The sequence below is a fragment of the Cicer arietinum genome, chromosome 5 (genome assembly GCF_000331145.2).
Source record: "Cicer arietinum cultivar CDC Frontier isolate Library 1 chromosome 5, Cicar.CDCFrontier_v2.0, whole genome shotgun sequence".
NCBI classification, from domain to species: domain Eukaryota; kingdom Viridiplantae; phylum Streptophyta; class Magnoliopsida; order Fabales; family Fabaceae; genus Cicer; species Cicer arietinum.
This window is the reverse complement of record NC_021164.2, coordinates 65,214,594-65,233,423: the sequence shown is the minus strand read 5'-3', so window position 1 is coordinate 65,233,423 and position 18,830 is coordinate 65,214,594. Positions and strand designations below refer to the sequence as shown.

At 30.4% G+C, this 18,830-nt stretch overlaps 2 protein-coding genes, 1 long non-coding RNA gene and 1 pseudogene across 4 annotated transcripts; 3 read left to right on the top strand and 1 right to left on the bottom strand.

Annotated features, from left to right (window-relative positions):
- The first annotated feature begins 136 nt into the window (after nucleotides 1–136).
- LOC101498185 (uncharacterized) lies at nucleotides 137–2,094 on the top strand (annotated as a pseudogene).
- On the top strand, nucleotides 301–2,691 carry LOC140920218 (uncharacterized). The gene is made up of 2 exons (XR_012162924.1): nucleotides 301–438; nucleotides 2,277–2,691. It is a non-coding gene; the product is annotated as an uncharacterized lncRNA (long non-coding RNA).
- Nucleotides 2,692–6,323: 3,632 nt separating this feature from the next.
- Nucleotides 6,324–13,165, top strand: LOC101497629 (protein transport protein SEC23 E-like). 2 transcript variants are annotated; one of them, XM_004502205.4, is made up of 12 exons: nucleotides 6,324–7,207; nucleotides 7,315–7,488; nucleotides 7,935–8,096; nucleotides 8,902–9,044; nucleotides 9,194–9,269; nucleotides 9,409–9,581; nucleotides 9,692–9,773; nucleotides 10,824–10,901; nucleotides 11,189–11,350; nucleotides 11,448–11,711; nucleotides 11,943–12,047; nucleotides 12,364–13,165. In XM_004502205.4, exons 1-12 carry the CDS (start codon nucleotides 6,485–6,487, stop codon nucleotides 12,508–12,510), a joined length of 2,289 nt encoding a protein of 762 aa, XP_004502262.1. In that variant the 5' UTR covers nucleotides 6,324–6,484; the 3' UTR covers nucleotides 12,511–13,165. The 2 variants fall into 2 exon arrangements, with proteins under 2 accessions (XP_004502262.1, XP_073225298.1); XM_073369197.1 differs by having other exon boundaries at nucleotides 9,692–9,809.
- Nucleotides 13,166–13,936: 771 nt separating this feature from the next.
- Nucleotides 13,937–15,130, bottom strand: LOC101503961 (F-box protein At5g49610-like). The gene has a single exon (XM_004502313.3). The coding sequence runs from the start codon at nucleotides 15,101–15,103 to the stop codon at nucleotides 13,937–13,939; it is 1,167 nt and encodes a 388-aa protein (XP_004502370.1). The 5' UTR covers nucleotides 15,104–15,130.
- Between the last annotated feature and the right edge of the window lie 3,700 nt (nucleotides 15,131–18,830).

Below are 18,830 nucleotides of genomic sequence, written 5' to 3'. Positions count from 1 at the left end.
TTTTTAGTTCAAAAATATAAAAAAAATATCAAAACTATCAATTTTTTAAATAGGATGGTCAATTTATTGGATTAGTAATAATACAGAGGTCAAATATGCAGTTAAGTATAAAATAAAATAAGAATAATTTTTTTTTTCAAAATATTGTGGGGTGTGTGTAAAGATTTTGCCAGTTTGGGTAATAACGGCAAAAGAAAAACATCGGAAGGGGTGGCCCGTAACCGGCTCTCTCCCACTGCGAGAGAAAAAATTTACTCTACTTTGGCGTGCGCGCTAACCGCAACAGCCATCTCTGGCCATTTTCGATCGGTACCAAATTTCTCTCTCTCTCTCTCTCTCTCACTCACTCTTCATCCTCAAGCTCTATCCATCCTTGCATCTCCGCAGTCTCGTCGTTTCACTCGCTCTCCTTTTTCCAGAACCACCGTTGCAGGCGAGGTCCCTCCCTTATCTCTAATGTTTTTCTACTTATGTGAATCCAAACGTAAAAATAAAACACACCCTATAAGCAAGTCCTGTTCTTAAGTACTTCTATTACAACGCTTTAAAACAATGATTATCATAAAGTGTGAATTACAGTTGATAATAATGTTCTCTATTCTGCCTTTATAGAAAAAGTTTGGTAGTTCAATTCCTTTAAATCAAATCCAATTTCCAATCTTTTACTTGTTTAGAAAAATTGGTATTCTACATATGAAACTTGATTGGATTTAGTTTTTTTTTTCTTATGAGATTGTTTGATTTATGTAGAAGAACATAAAAACCTATTGGTTATGGTTTCAATCCCCAAATTTCGTAGAATTTTCTCCACGATAGAAGCCATAAAACGAGAAACATATAGTGCATGCATAAATTCTCATTATGGGGGTTGTAGCAAGACTTTGGATGAAAATCCAAACTTGGCACCAAATGAGAAGCTATGTAGGGTAGGGCTTTTCTGGGATTTGGATAATAAACCACCGAATTCCATGCCACCTTATGAAGTTGTCAATAAGCTGAGAATAGCTGCAGCTTCGTTTGGGGTTGTTCGCCATATGGTGGATTATGCCAATAGCCACACCTTTAGCAATGTCCCCAAAGTTGTTCGTGAGAGGAGGAAAGAGCGGCAACTGTTGTTCCGTTTGGAGAATAAGGGTGTCATTAAACCTAATGAGCCTTATCTTTGTCGCGTTTGTGGGAGAAAAGTTTACACGAATAAAAAGCTCGTTAATCATTTCAAGCAACTGCATAAGCGTGAGCACTTCAAAAGGATGAACCGGATCGAGTCATCTAGAGGGAGTAGGAAGGTGAAATTGGTGGGGAAGTATTCTATGAAAATGGAAAAGTATAAGAAGGCTGCAAGTGCTGTTTTGACTCCTAAAGTTAGGTATGGTTTAGCTGATGAGCTGAAAAGGGCAGGGGTTTGGGTTCAAACTGTCTTGGATAGGCCACAAGCTGCGGATATTGCGCTGCAAAATCATATGGTGGATATGATGGATCATAGGAGGATTGAGTGCGTGTCCTTGTGTCAGATGATTATGATTTTGTTGATGTGATAAAGGAAGCAAAGCTGCGATGTCTCAAGTCGGTTGTTATCAGGGATGCTAGTAGTGATGGAGTGTTGAAAAGGACTGCCGATACTTCTTTTTCTTGGGAGGAAATTTTGATGGGGAAGGCTAAGAAGGAGGCTGTAACAGTTGTGGAAAACTGGAAAGATCGTGATATATTGAAAAGGTTGGAGTGGACATACAACCCAGACGTGGATAAAAAGAAAGTCAACTTGGATGATATAGTTACTGAAACATCTGAAGATGATGATATCAAAGATATTTGTGGTGATATTGATGATGATTACAAGGATGACAGAGGTTCTTGGTGGGAGTTAGACCCCAATGATGATGATGTTGCAAATAGATGATCACAGAAAACAATCCATCTTATATGTAAATCTCCCTCGACCTTCTACTTCACACAATTTTGTGTGCACATAAATGACATCTTTGGTCCTCAAGTTTCTGAGGCAACATTTTAACTTAGGACAGTGACTGTTGTAACTTTTGAAAATGTGATCAATAATTGATTGATCATCTCTTTTGCTTCCCAGTCTTGAGTTTATTGCGTGTTTGTCCTGTTTTGTTTAGTTATGTGCTTTAACATTCCACTCAGCTTCAGCTATTTTTACTCTCTAGAATCATGAATCAGAGCTTATAGGTAGTAGTGAAATATTGTGCACAGTGCTCCTTTTGTTTATACATTGTAATGTAAAAAAAACCAAACATCCTCATTTTAAAATGTAGGATTTGGGATATACCGTTTTCATTGGCTGTGCATGTCTTTCTACTCTACAACTAAGTTGGCTGTGCATGAAAAGTGAAAACCACACGATGCATGAAGAAAGCTACTAAGGTCTAAGTAGATCATATGATGCATGAAGACAGGATTGTCCTTTATATTTTTAGCGTTCTGGAAGAACTATAAAATGGTTCTTTTATAATCATTGAAATTGTTTTTCTCCCTGTTTTTTTGTAATTTTTTTTTGGGACTGAATATCCTATGCTCACAATTTCAAAGACTAATCTCTGGAAGAAGTTTCACGAAGGAGGTTCAGAGTTTGATCCCTAATACTAACTATTTTCTCCTTCTCCTAATTAATTACTCGAACTGGCTAAAGACCACATTGAAGCAAAACTCTCCCTCAAGAGAGATTTAATATTGCTGTTGTTCCAGAGATGAATTGAATCCATAACTTCTGATTAAGTTGGAAGTTATACAAATACTAATGAGTTGTGTTTTGTTTAGAGAGTTGAAAAGAAAACAAAATCACAAAAAATGATTTTAAAATAGATTATTGATAGAATTTAGTTTTATCTTAATTAAATTATATTTAATTCTTACTTAGTTTTTATATTATGGTATTGGTATTTTAAATTTTAAAAGTTGAATAAAAAAATAGAGTTTGGTCTTGTCTCTCTAATTTTCGAAAGAATTATTTTGATAATATGAAATTTAGTTTGGAGACAACTGAATTCTATTAGGAATCTTTTATAGCATATTTCAAATCAAACTTGGATACTCTAAATCGATAATTTAATTTTTAATTTACTTTTTATTTAAAAATAAATTTTTTGTAAGATTTTACTTTCAATTTAAAAATTTAAGTGTTGTCAAGTTTAATTAAATAAGTGATAAAAATACAATTAAATATGTAATTGTTTAAATTAGAAAATAATAACAGTTATGAATATTAGATAAATCGGTTAGTATGTTTTACGTTAATTTCAATTCAATCCACTCATTATAGATATGTTAAAGATTGTTATTTTATAACTACTTTTATATATACCGTTGAGAATGCAATTTATCTCATTCGTTATTTATGTAATAAATAAGATAAAAAAAATCATGTATGTGAAAATGAATATCAGATATGTTAAAAAGATAAAAAAAGTCATGTATGAATGAATATCAGATATTTAAAAAAAAAGAAGTTATCGTAAATTATAACCCCTACTATATTTAATTGGCATAATGTATCTATTATATTTTAAATAACTGAATTTTGTTATATAATTGTATAAAATTTTGTAAACTTTTGTAATATTTTAAACAAATTATTAATTTTACCAATTGCGACTTTATTTTTTGTTTTCTTTTTTCTCCTCTTCTTACATATCATATAATAATAATAATAATAATAATAATAATAATAATAATAATAATAATAATAATAATAAAAATAATAATAATAATAATAATAATAATAATAATAATAATAATAATAATAAACAATAATTGACGTCTTCTATATATTTACACATGCAATTAAAAAAATCGGTTCACTTTAAATATTTATACATATTGTTAAAAAAATGATCAATTGAAGTTTTGATTTCTTTATTATCGTAAATCTTTAATTAGTTCTACCATTTTAAAATTTAATAGTTTAGTTCTACCATTTTAAAATTTAATAGTTTAGTTCTACCATTTTAAAATTTAATAGTTTTGTTATATTTTTTTAAAAAATTAATTAAAAAATTATGATGTAATGTGTTTTAAATATTGTAATTTATAATATGACAATGTTAATTGATCTATATCCATAAAATTACAATAAAATATTTTTAATTTTTTGTTTTAACTTAAAAAATGATTTAATTTTATAATTAAATTAAAAAAATATAGATAATTAATCAATCTAAAATATTGTACATAATGGGAATTACCATATAAATAATTAAATTAATAACAATTCATTTTTGTAAAGAATAAAATCTTACTTTGTCTTATACAAGAAAATATCTCTACATTCTACTTATAACATAGACAAAATAAAACTCTGATAAGAGGAAGCAACGCAACAAAAGAAAGAATAAACAAATCTCTTTCACTAACTTCACCGACACTTTCATATCAACATCTTAATTGAAAAGGAAGAAAAGTGTAAGTGGCATGAGATGTTAAAGGCTTGGCGCTTTTGTTTTATGTGAGTAAATGGAGAGAAAACGGAAATATAAGCAATTGAACTTGGAGGTAGGGTGAATTATAATGAATTAATACAAGTTAATTCAAATTGGCTACGATTGTTTGGTTAGAAAGGTTAGAGAGAAGAAAAAATGGTTCGAATAATAATGCAAAGAATATGAGAATATTACTAAAATGAGATTATATAACACATTATCTGAATTGATTGAGTAAGTTTTCGAGCGAGTTGAAGAAGATTAAGTTTTCGAGCGAGTTGAAGAAGATGGAATTTTAAAGTTTTGTTGCTGATTATAACTTAATGGTTGATTGAAATTTTAATTTTGAATAGAAAATAATCTAAAAAATAATATTGGAGCACATTTCTAAAGATAAAATGCATGTATGAGAAAAAAATTTATATGTTAAAATTAAATAATATAAATGATAAAAATTATAATTTTATATTTTTCTTTTATGATTAAAGATCTGTCTTAACAATTTTTTTTAGAGACAATTTAATCTTTGAGAAAAATTAAAGTAACTTTTAGTATTTGAAAAAAATTATTTTATTTTTTATTTATTAAATTAATTATTATTATTTTGTTAAATTCAAAATAAAAAAGAAAAAAAACTTAAAACGTTCCGGGATGACCTTCTAAAAAAACTTATTCATTAATGGGAAATATGACCTTTGATATATATTTTTCAATACGAGGGGATAATAGTTAATTTTTAAAAAACAGAGGATATATAAATAAAAAAATTAATATATATATACTGTGCTGGTTAAATTCCAAAAATGGAGTTTGAATGGTAGCTTATCGCAACTGTGCTTGAAAGTTTGAAACTGCGCAAAGAAAGCAAAAGAAACACATAACATTCAACCACAAATCCTTAGTTATTCGTTTTGATTTGTTTTTTAATATACAAACAGGCACTTTCATTTTTTATTCAATAATTTATTAAGGTGTTCAAACGTTATATATAGAAAACAAAACATCCCAAAACAAGTAGTCAATAGACATTTAATACTTTTATTATTAAATATGACAATTAAAAATTTAATTAATTATTTTCCTTGAATCCCCAATTTTTGAATATTTAGTTATTTTATGGATATAAATGTTTTGTTATTATATACAAATCGATAATTTTACTAAATCTTATTTTTGATATTAAAAAAAATCAACAATTTTAAGTTGAAATTAAATAATATTTTGCGAGATATTGTCAAATAATATTATGGAAAATGTTTAATGATTTTATTTATTTTGAAAGATTTAATTCGTGTAGACTATTGATGTAAAGTATTTTAACATAAAATATTAGTCATAATTAAAAACAAATGACTTTAATTATAATTATTTTTAAAGTTATCTATATAAAATTATATATATATTTTGTTGATTTACTGTAATTGTAAATTATTTTACTGTGTATAGTGTCATAAAACTATATTTGCAGCTATAAAAAGTTATTCTTATTTTAAATGAACTTACACAACTAATATAGATATTTTCTATAATATGAATAAATTATAATTATGAAATAAAATGATTTTAATTTATATAAACAGTTGAAATAAATAATTTTTATAAATTATAATTGTTAAATTATTAATAATATTTAATTTTTATTATAAATACATAAGATAAAGTATAATTATTATGATTTGTTACTCTATAGAACATTTTATACTTACCTTGCAAATTAGATGAAAAAATGTTTGACAATATTGACTGTGATTTATGAACGATGTATTAAAGTTATACTGATTTAAAAATTTAAGAATAAAAAAATGAAATGTTAATTTATAATTAAAAAATATAGAGAAAAAAAAAAGAGTGGAATTTAATAGTGAAAAAAGAGATTATTAGTGTTGGCGTTGAATGTGTGTCGTTCTTAAGATCATTGTGCAGCGTTACGGTTGGGGTGTGTGAGCGAGCAAGGGTGTAAGAAAGAGAGAGAGAGAGAGAGAAAGCCCTTTTGCATCTGAATTTCGAAATCTGAAATCAAATCGTGGTAGATCAGTGTGCAAGCAAGGATGTCTGAAATCGCGAGCACAGATCCCGAGGGAGTAGATGGAGTTCGCATGACATGGAACGTTTGGCCACGAAGCAAAGTAGAAGCAAGCAAGTGCGTCATCCCTCTGGCCGTCACTTTATACGTGATCCGTCCTCATCCCGACATCCCTCGTCTCCCTTACGCCCCTCTCCGTTGCAAAACCTGCAGCGCTGCCCTTAACCCTTTCGCTCGTGTCGATTTCACCGCCAAGATCTGGATCTGTCCTTTCTGTTATCAACGTAATCATTTCCCTCCTCATTATAACGCTATCTCTGAAACACATCTACCTGGTGAACTTTACCCTCAATACACCACCGTTGAATACGCTATTCCTCATTCCGATCCTAATCCTCCTCCTTCCCCTGTTTTTCTCTTTCTCCTTGATACTTGTATCATCGATGAAGAGATCGAATTTCTCAAATCTGCTCTTAAACGTGCTATCGGCCTTTTACCTGATAATGCCCTTGTTGGTTTTTTATCCTTTGGTACTCAGGTTCAGGTTCATGAATTGGGATTCTCCGATATGTCTAAGGTTTATGTCTTTCGTGGTTCCAAAGAGATTTCTAAAGATCAGATTTTGGAACAGTTAGGTCTTGCTTCTTCTGCTTCTGCTAGGAGACCTATGAAGGGTGCTCCTTTCCCTAATTCTGGTGTGTCGCGCTTTTTGTTGCCTGCATCTGAGGGTGAATACACTCTTAATTCGGTATATTTTCTTCGATTTTGCTCTTTTTTTTTTTAATTGATATATCAGGAATTGTGATCATTTCACTGTTTATAGTGTTGAGTTGTGATTGTGTTTTGTTTTTTCAGCTGTTAGATGAATTGCAGCGCGATCAGTGGCCTGTTCCTCCCGGCAAACGACATGCTCGCTGTACCGGAGTTGCATTGAGTGTTGCAGCTGGATTGCTTAGTGCTTGTATTCCCGGAACTGGTGCTAGAATCATAGCTTTGGTCGGGGGACCATGCACGGAAGGACCTGGCACGGTATATTATTTTGTTTTCTCTTATTTGCTGTATAATTGATTAATTAATTGGTTGTTTCGTTGCCATTGTTTTCGTCTGAGGGTAGAAATAATATTAGTTAGTTAGTGTTGGGAAAATGGTGTTTGTGGTTAATCAAGCTTCAGCATTAGGAATGGAATGATTTGTCACATGTTTCGGAATCTAAATTTCATGGTTGGTGGTCGAGATTGGAATTGCAATCAGATTATTGTTGAGAAATTTAAATGTTTATGTTTTGTCACTCATGATAGAATTGGGTTTTGCTTGTTTTGGTATTGAAAATTCAAAATGTTGTGGTAAACATGGAATTATTGGAACCAAACTATGGTTTGTTTTCTGCTTGTTTTTGTTTATGTTGACTGTCACCGTCTAATCTACCCACTGAATGTCTCTGATGCTGAGATTTTGAATTCAAAATTTCTTTGCAGATTGTGTCAAAAGATCTCTCTGATCCGGTGCGTTCTCATAAAGATCTTGATAAAGATGCAGCGCCCTACTTTAAGAAAGCAGTCAAATTTTATGAGGGTCTTGCAAAACAGCTGGTTAGCCAGGGTCATGTTTTAGATATTTTTGCATCAGCACTTGATCAGGTTTGTGCCACTGTACTAATTTTCTCATACTTTTTAAATTATTTCTCTTGATAGTTGGATAAGGAATGCATAGATCATACATAGGGCTTAGTAAGTCTTCTGAAACATGTAGTTTTAGTTCTGATCATCAAATATTATAATATTGTCATGCAGCTCAAATTTTCTAAATTCCGCATTAGAAGGCATCTAGTCCTGCATTTCTGCTGTGTGGTTTGACAGTTTCTATATTTCATGTTTTTGAAAACATTCTTTTTAAACAATTTGGTGTGTACATGGATAAGCTTTGAAATGCAACAAATCACTCTTTTTTCTAATGGATTTTCCAAGGGTGCGTTTTTCTTATTTAGTAATAATAAGCCTAAAAAAATGGGCCCTTAACATCACCGGTGGAGTACTTTTTTTAGATTTAATTTCCTAAATATGCCTTATAATTTATCCCATTTTTGTGATACACTAACTAGAACAATGTTATCACTAACTTCCTTGTGGAAAAGTTTTTGTGCTTACATAAGTATAGATTCTGAACTTACCTTTGTTTCCCTCTAACTCGCAACACATTGCTGCAAGGCCTGTTTATATTGACTGTATTGGGTTTACCAATTCTTTTATCTTCTTGAGAGAGAAGATGATAATATTTCAAATTTCAATCTCGAATCGCAATGAATGTTTTCTTATGTTATGCGGGGTAGTAATTTCATAAAAATAGTTGGTAAAATATCGTCATAAAAGTATTGAAAAAACAATGAGGAGCGAAGTATGCCCATTCTTTGTTTTGTGCTGATTCATGGTTATTTTAAATTTAAAGGTTGGAGTTGCAGAAATGAAAGTTGCAGTTGAAAGAACTGGTGGCCTTGTTGTCCTGTCTGAAAGTTTTGGTCATTCAGTCTTCAAGGACTCTTTTAAGCGTGTTTTCGAGGATGGGGAGCAATCTCTTGGTCTTTGTTTCAAGTGAGCATTCTCATTTCAAATGCTTTAATGATATTTTCTAATTATATATACAGTTTCATTTCTCAGCCCCCTTGTTTCTTATTCTCTCTACACATGTTTCCCATATCCTATATCAGACATGAGCGATGCTAATTTTGTTTATGTTTCAGTGGAACCCTTGAGATTAATTGCTCAAAGGAAATCAAAATTCAGGGAATTGTTGGACCTTGCACATCGATGGAGAAGGTTGAATTATTTATGTTTGAAACTCAATTTTGTGTTGCTTATTGATTCTGGAATTATATATTGTATTGGGTCAATGGAACTAAGACTTCATCATTGCATGATATTTCTGGATTTTGATGGTTAATATCACATACTGCAGAAAGGGCCTTCTGTTGCTGATACTGTCATAGGAGAGGGGAACACAACAATATGGAAAATGTGTGGCCTTGACAAGAGTACGTGCTTGACTGTGTTGTTTGATCTTTCATCAAGTGATCGTGCAAATACTCCAGGTGCTGTCAACCCACAATTGTACCTGCAGTTTCTTACAAGGTTATGTTGGGGAAATTTCACAAATAGGATCTTAATATATATGATTTTGTGTATCTTTCCACATTCTCGTTGGGTATTGAGCATTAATAATGGCCATGGTCTTAATGCAGTTACCAGAGCCCAGATGGTCAATTAGTGCTTCGCGTGACAACAGTAACCAGAAGATGGGTAGATAGTTCTGTTAGCTCTGAGGTAATTCCACTCTTCTCTAAATACTTGTGGCTGTGGGTGGCTGTTTGTGTGTCAATGTCATAGACACGTTTGGAACTCCAAATTATCATGCTGTAAAGAAAGTTGAAAATTTTACTCATTCTTTATGCTGTCAAGTATGACTTTCAAGTTATGTCATATGCAGATCCTATTCTATTGTGTTGTCAAGTAGTACTGTCATAGGAGAGGGGAACACAACAATATGGAAAATGTGTGGCCTTGACAAGAGTACGTGCTTGACTGTGTTGTTTGATCTTTCATCAAGTGATCGTGCAAATACTCCAGGTGCTGTCAACCCACAATTGTACCTGCAGTTTCTTACAAGGTTATGTTGGGGAAATTTCACAAATAGGATCTTAATATATATGATTTTGTGTCTCTTTCCACATTCTCGTTGGGTATTGAGCATTAATAATGGCCATGGTCTTAATGCAGTTACCAGAGCCCAGATGGTCAATTAGTGCTTCGTGTGACAACAGTAACTAGAAGATGGGTAGATAGTTCTGTTAGCTCTGAGGTAATTCCACTCTTCTCTAAATACTTGTGGCTGTGGGTGGCTGTTTGTGTGTCAATGTCATCACAGACATGTTTGGAACTCCAAATTACCATGCTGTAAAGAAAGTTGAAAATTTTACTCATTCATTATGCTGTCAAGTATGACTTTCAAGTTCTGTCATATGCAGATCCTATTCTATTGTGTTGTCAAGTAGCCGGTATAGTGCTATAGTATAGCGGAATTTGAACGAACCGCCATTACTCTGCAATATGCTATTTAGTACAAAATGTTGTTAAATAGCCACTATTGTGGCACTATAGAACTAAAGCATAGCAGAATTTGAACAAACCGCTATTTTCCGCAGTCCGCAATTGACAACCCTTATGCATTTACGTGTGTCTATTGTGTATATCTATGCTGTAAACTGAATATTTATTCCCTAATTGTTTGTTTTATATGACAATTTTTTACACATTGAGATTCTTAAATTGATAAATGGTGGGGTTTTTAATTACTTACAATATTGTGCTATTCAGGAATTGGTTCAAGGATTTGACCAAGAAACTGCTGCAGTGGTAATGGCTAGATTTGCTTCTCTGAAAATGGAGACAGAGGTATGTGATAAGTTGTCTTACTATCTGTTGTTCTCTTAGTATTCCTAAAATATGTCAGATTATATATTAGAATTTATTTGGTCTGCTGCTGCAAAGTATATCTTTGTTCAAGTGGGTGTTTGTTGGGAGTTTCAGTAAAACATAAAATTAGGCAAATAACTTTGATAATGTTGGTTTTGATAAAAACTGTACTTGTTCTAGCTGTTATACATGTATTAGCTATTGCAGAATTTCAAGTCAACTTTTATAAACAAATGCCACACTGAACATCAATTTTGTTTGATCAGGAAACATTTGATGCCACACGGTGGTTGGATAGGTTCCTCATTCGCCTCTGTTCTAAATTTGGGGACTACCGCAAAGACGATCCATCATCATTTACATTAAACCCATCATTTTCTCTTTTCCCCCAGTTTATGTTCAATCTGCGACGCTCACAGTTTGTACAGGTACTTATTGTTGTTGTTTTCTTCCCGTTCTGCAGTCATGCTTTTCAAACTTATGTATTTAACTTTGTGGCATATGAATGGTGAAATATATTGACAGGTTTTTAACAACAGTCCAGATGAGACTGCATACTTCCGCATGTTGTTAAACCGGGAAAATATTAGTAATGCAGCTGTCATGATTCAGCCATCTCTAATATCATATTCATTTAATTCACTGCCTGCACCAGCATTGTTGGATGTCGCTTCCATTGCTGCAGACCGGATTCTGTTGCTAGATTCATATTTTAGTGTGGTTATTTTTCATGGGATGACAATAGCTCAATGGCGCAACTTGGGATACCAGAACCAACCAGAACACCAGGTTTGTTCGCAGTCATGTCCTGCTAAAAAAATTGTTATTACCTGAAAACTCTGCTCACAGATTATCTTATATTTTACCCTATAATCTGTAAGCATTAGTTACTAAACTTACTTTCTGTTAGTTTTTTATGGAAGTTGTTTTGCTCCAAGGCATTTTCATAGTTGTGTGAAGTGTTGCATTTACCATTATTCCTTTTTCTCTCTCTGCTGTTAACTTTAGTTTATGGTACAGGCCTTTGCGCAACTATTACGAGCTCCACAAGATGATGCCCAAGCGGTTATTAGAGATCGGTTCCCTGTTCCTAGATTGGTAGTGTGTGATCAACATGGTTCCCAGGTCAGTATTGTTTGGGAAGACCAATGTGAATGCCATTTGTCTGATTTTCTGTAGCGGTTTCTTACCCATATTCATTTGTATCATGAGCAATACTGATGTGAAGTATTTTAATTTTTTTGCAACATACGATCATTCTTTTCCCCCCTTTCAATGATCCTTGAGTTTAGACTTTTCATAATATCATGAGCAATACTGATGTGAAGTATTTTAAACTTTTTGCAACATATGATCAGTCTTTTTCGCCCTTTCGTTGATCCTCGAGGTTAGACCTTTCATAATAGGAAACTTACCTGGGTTTCATTGTTGTCTTTAACAGGCTAGATTTTTATTAGCAAAGCTGAATCCCTCAGCAACATATAATAATGCGCACGAGATGGCTGCTGGTTCTGATGTAATCTTTACTGATGATGTTAGTCTTCAAGTTTTCTTTGAGCATCTGCAAAGGCTGGCTGTCCAATCTTGAGGGCAGATAATAGGAGAGATTGACAGTTTATGGATTCTAGACTTTGGTTTGGGAATTCACCAATGATGTGTGTCCTGCATTATGCTGTTGCATTCAGTTATTTTTCCTTTCTTTCCTTTGTTCTTAACCAAGAGAAGATCTGAGCCTGCGTGAATTGAAGAATAAGGGAAGCAAGACCTGAAACATGATTCTTTAGGTTTCTGGTCGAATTTTGTTTATTGGAGAAAATAAATGATTCAAAAGTACGTTGAGTTTGGGTATTGCGGAAAGAAAGGATAGGAAATCAGAGTTAAGAACTGCCTCTGCTACAGCAGCATAGCAAATGAGGGAGATATTTTTGTTTTATATTTTTCCTATTTGTTTTGGACTAGATATTTAATTTTTGGGTTCCTCATCTGGATTAGTTCACATAGTGGTTTTACTTTTACATACTCCCTAGGTTTGCTAAAGGCATTTTGTCATGTCATTGGAGTTTGATATCAGTCATTCTCTCTTTACACTGTCTTGTACTGTATATTGTGAAGTAAGCATACAGGACTCATCATGGTGAAACAGACACTGTTGTGCGTGGCGCTTTTTTTTTTTTTCCGCTTGAAAGGTTTAAACTGCAATTTTTGTTTATGAAGTTTTAAAGATGTATGATTTTATCCCTCCACTTTTAAATGTTCAAATTAAATTCTTAGGGTGCATATCTGGTAGTCTACTTTGATTATAGAGCACCACTAAATTAACCGGCTGTATCCAGTATCAGTAAGAGATGAAAAATTGCCAAATTTGGTTGTTGCCATCGCTTGCCTCCTTGTTGCATCATAAGTCACGACACATTTGAGCAAGATGATTTTATTCATCGTCTGTTGAATGTTATGGTGGGAGAGAAGTACATTATGTTCAAAAAGGCATGGTTTTTTTTAAGAAATTTAAGATCCAAATAGAAAGAAAAAATATAAAACTTAAGTGTTACACGTAAATAAATAAATATTAATTTTATTTATTACTTATGAAGTAAGTGTTTACAAACGTAACTTTTTAAATTTTTTCATCTTGTGTCTTTTTGCAGATATACTATATCTTTATCACGAATATAAATGGACTCTTTTACATTACTATACGTTCCTTTAAATAATAAAACAAAATAAATATCAAGTATATTTATATATAAATTTAATTCTAAATCAAACAATTAAAGAACACGCAACTTGATTCAATGACAACGTATATTAAACTGATGACAACCTAATCATACTCATCAATATATAAGTGGGTGAAATCAAGTTGAATAACTATTACTCAAAGATAAATTTTATGAAAGACAATAAATCCACTAACAATATCTTCAATTTATAAAATATTAAATGGAATAAGATATTACAAAATCTAAACAATACATAAAAATCTACTAAATCTTTTTTTCATGTAACATCAATTCCTAACAAGGCATGGTTTCAACATTAGTACCACACAAACGAAGAGTATCTAAGTAGGGAATTAATCGAATACTATATCCACAATTATGGCTGCATATTTCTTCCACCATCATAAATCTTTCGCCGCTCAAACCACAACTATAAACCTTATTTTCTGTAGCAAAAATTAAAAGATCACCATTCATAACCATAAATCCTCTAACGTCAAGGTCTTTTTCTTTTAACCCTAATGCTTTCACTCTCACTTCTAAAACCTTTTGCCATGAACTTGATTCACAATCTTTTAAAAACCATACATTGAAAACACATTCTCTCAATCTCACCAAACAGATGGATTGATTTTGATTTGTAAGTTTACCCCATTTAAAGATGCCCATGTCACATGACACATTATTCTCATGACAACCTTTTGTTGCTTCTTCCGGCAACCTAAGGATGGTTGACATTCCATGTTCCAAATTGTAAGACACGATATAAGGCATGTAAAAAGGGCTCGATCTACCAAAGTAAGGAGAACAATCAGAGATAAAATAAATGACTCCGTTGTGAAGCACAGACATGTCAAATTTAATGTTTCTACTACCAGGAAAGAAACTTTTTTCCATTGTTTTCCACACACCTTCTTTGCCATGATAAACCTTGCATATATAACAAGTTGGTGACCATTCCATTGTATTTTCAAAAAGGTAGACTTTATAATCATCTACGCAGCCATTAGAGCAGTCTAACAATATATTTATATTGACTTTGCGATAATTTTCTTGAAGTGACTCGGGTGTAGGAATAAAACACTGTGACTTTGTGATTGGATTGCAGATGAACAACTCAATAGGGTCATGATCACTTATGTTGCAACAAAGAATTAAACCATTACTAGAAGCTAATACACTAGCTGAACTCGATAAGAATTTTAGAACATTGTTAGGAACACCCGAAGATTGTTTTTCTTTAGGTAAAGAATGTAACTCAATTATTTTTTTGCACTTTTGTTCAGGTTGTATGAAGAAGCATGTGTCTTCCATCTTCAACAAATTTCGAGCTTGCTTTATTTTAAAATTGACTTCTTCTGGAAAGTTAGAGAACGACATGCAACATGATTTGAATTTGCAAATAGACTTGCCTGGTAACCAAGAAAATATCTCTAAAAGAATATCTTGAGGCAATTCCATGACGATGAGAATGAAAAAAATAAGAGAGAAAAGAGTGTGATTAATTTTTTGACTCAAGATAGTGTGTGATGAAACTAGGTTTTGTGTTTGGGTATATATAGTAGAATATATGAAGCTTAAAAAAAAAAATATCATATCTTATCTCGATCAGCCCAACAGATTAAGATATAAAATCAAATCGTTAGACGGATCTTTTTTAAAAATTAATAAATAAATTTTTAATATTTTATTTAATAATTCTATAATTTTTGTTAGCAAAATTAATGCATAAAATTTTATCACTTTTACTTTTAAAATATTATAATGTAAAGGTAAATAAAAAAAATTAAGACATTTTTATTAAATAAAAATTGTTTTATCCAACTCTGATATTATCACGAAAAATATCACATTATCTCAAACAATATTTTTCAACGTTGAGAAAATAAAACTAACTAATTTTGAATTTTTTTTCAAATTCAGTAACACCCTTTTCGTTAGTTAGTTAATGAAATTAAACTACTTTTGCAAATCTCAATACATGTTATGTTGAATGCGTAAAGTCAATAACTTGGGGCAAAAGATTATCATTATAATAAAAGTTAACAAACATTCGTTAGTAACTTGAGCGCAAAGATTGCCATTATAATAAATGCTACCAAATATTTCCCTAATTAGTTATTGTATAGAAAATTAACAATTATTTTTATAATTTAATGGAACATATCAATATTGTCATAATAAAATTTGGATATAATTTAGATATAAACGGTGAATACGTTTCAACTATATGTTTTATTTTTTATTTTTTTTATTTTAAACTTTAATATATTTTATATTGAAATTTATATAAATTTTTTTTCTCCTTCAAATGACGTACATTAATGAACAACAAAAAATACATCTCAAAACTTAATGCTATTGAGTAGTTGTGACAAATAAAATATTGTAATATAATATTTTAACTACTAACACGATTACTCCATCATGATTTAAAAGACTATATTGGCTACTCGATAATAATTCACTAAATATATGTTTGCATATTATGCTTAACGGTCTGTATTATTTTTAAACAATTCATTTATATTTTAATAAATAAAATTAATCGTAAAACAGAAAGTTCTTAAAATAGAAGAGAGTTGTTAATTTTATTTATAAAAAAATTGACTTCAATATATAAGAGAGTTGGTTGTAAAATAAGATAAAGTTGGTGTAATTTATTTTTCATTTAATATATTTTATTTAATTTTATTAATATAATTTAATTTTTTATAACATTTTTTTATTAATTTGATATTTGTTAAAAAAATGCACCATAGTTAACATCCACGTGATACTATCTCTTAACAGAGAAATAAAAATTATCTAAGGCTATTGCATTTCCATCTTACCACTTTCAAATAAAACATTATTGTTTATAAATTTTAAAATAGGATATATTAGAATTTTATTTATAAAGAAGACATGTTGAAAAATATCCCAAAAGAGTCACCAAAAAATCATATAAGATATAACAAATATAACAAGTGTGACGAGAATATATTTTGATAGATAACCAATGTGATAAGATACTAGTATCTTTTTCGGTAAATCTTTTTTTTTTTTTATGACATAAGATTTTATTATCTGCAACACTTAATAGTTAATCCAACGACGTAGATAGTTCAACTCTCCAACCCTTAAACGGGTCTTTATTTAATACTTTATGTACAATTTATGAAAATTTATTTTTTACGAAACCTTTTTAACGGTCTTTAAATTTTATTTAGATTGATTAATCTAAATGTGTAGTGTATCCGTCAATCTGTATTTTTAATTAGTTGAGAACATTAGTCGATGAGAGAAAAAACATCATAATTTATTATGCGTGTCTAATTTGTAAATAGAAATGTAATTTTTTGTATCAAGTACTTAATAGTTAGACTCGTATACTTCAACCTTAACTATGCAACGAAGTGATAAATTCTAGATTCAAACTAAGGCGTTGCATATCAACGTCATCACAACTGTCAAATGAATTATATTTAAAGAACAATTAAAATGTAACTATTAAAAAAATGTAATAAAAAACGTATTGTAGATAGAAATAAGGTAAAAAATAAATAAATATAAAAATTTGAAGTAGACATTTAAAACTTATTTCCCGATGTAAAACTCTATTGGCAGTTGCAAAAATATTGGATATCTTGTATCCTATTCGAATTTGGGATTATCATCTTTCTCCATATTAATATTTGCCTATTCGAATTTGGGATTATCATCTTTCTCCATATTAATATTTGCGAGTTTCACTGCTAGACTCTTTAAAACCAAAATAAATAAAATCAACAAAATTTATTTTTTAGAGGCTTTAAAATAAAATTATTTATTAAACAAAATGTAAAAAATTTCAAGTGTTATCAATGTAAAATTATTTATTCGATGAGATATAATTTATTGTTATTCTAAAAATAATAGAATGTGCGATTTTTTTGTTTAAGTAAACAATTTATTTATTTAAAATATTTTTACACTGTCAGTTAATCGCTACCGTTAGATTATTAAAGATGTTTGACTTCTACTAAAACTACATTCAAAATCATTTCAATGAATGGTTATGATGTGGTGATATTGTAAAACTTTTTTATACCGACAATGCATAAGAATTAAACTCTTACAAAATAATGCTTAATAGAATAGTTGAGAGAGAAGGTTTATATAATCAAATTTATATATAAAATAAATATATAAATATACAATATACCTAAAGTTACTGTTAATGGTAGGAGAATTCAAAAAATTGATTAAACATTGAGGGATGAAGTTCTTATTAGATATTAAATAAAAAATTATAAATGAGCGATGAGTTTATATAAGATCAACTTAAAAACTCATTTGAAAAGTCCACCATAGAGTGTCAAATATCATTTAAAGAAAACTTACATCTATCAAAAGGAAATTCTTGCGGGGGGAGTTCAAAAATATAGAAATGTGGCTTGGGTTAACTGGGATTAAAACGCTAAATGTTTGAGAATAAAAAACTTAGATCCCTTTAATTTAGCACTATTGAGTAAATAGAAGTGCAAACTTTTGGTTGACACTGATGTGACCTGGTATAAGCTATTGGAGTTCCAAATATGGCTCTATGAAGGCTATGGTGCAAGACCACTTGACTATGTGAATGTTCATAATTCTTCTTTGTGTCAGTGTGATTTGAAACTGCTGAAGGATGTTTATGAAAGCCAAGAAAAACAAAAAACAAGAGAAAAACAAGGGTGTGATGAATAATATACATTAAAATATGAGTATGGGCGTATACATACATACATATATATATACACTAAGAAATATATGAAACCATTTTTCCTTTTTACTTATCAGAAAGTAATGTTAATGAAAAATTTTCTCAATTAATATTTCAAAAAAAGAAATAAAAATATCCAAAAGATAGAAAAACATCTTTATTTTCAGAAAATTTTAAAAGTACACGTGTGAATCGTACAAATATCTCACAAAAAGTGGGGAAAAAATGACAAAAGATTAAAATACACACCTTACTTTATCAATCAACGATTACATATGTCCAAGAGATAATAAAGAGATTGATAAAGGATAAAAAAAAAAATAGACATAAAATATTTAAATAAGAAAAGTTAGAGACATTTTTAATATTCATAAAAGTAATTTTGTTCAAAATTTACTATTTTTACTTTTTAAAATAAAATTTTTTAATTATGTCATTTTGTCGGTATACATTTTTCATCAT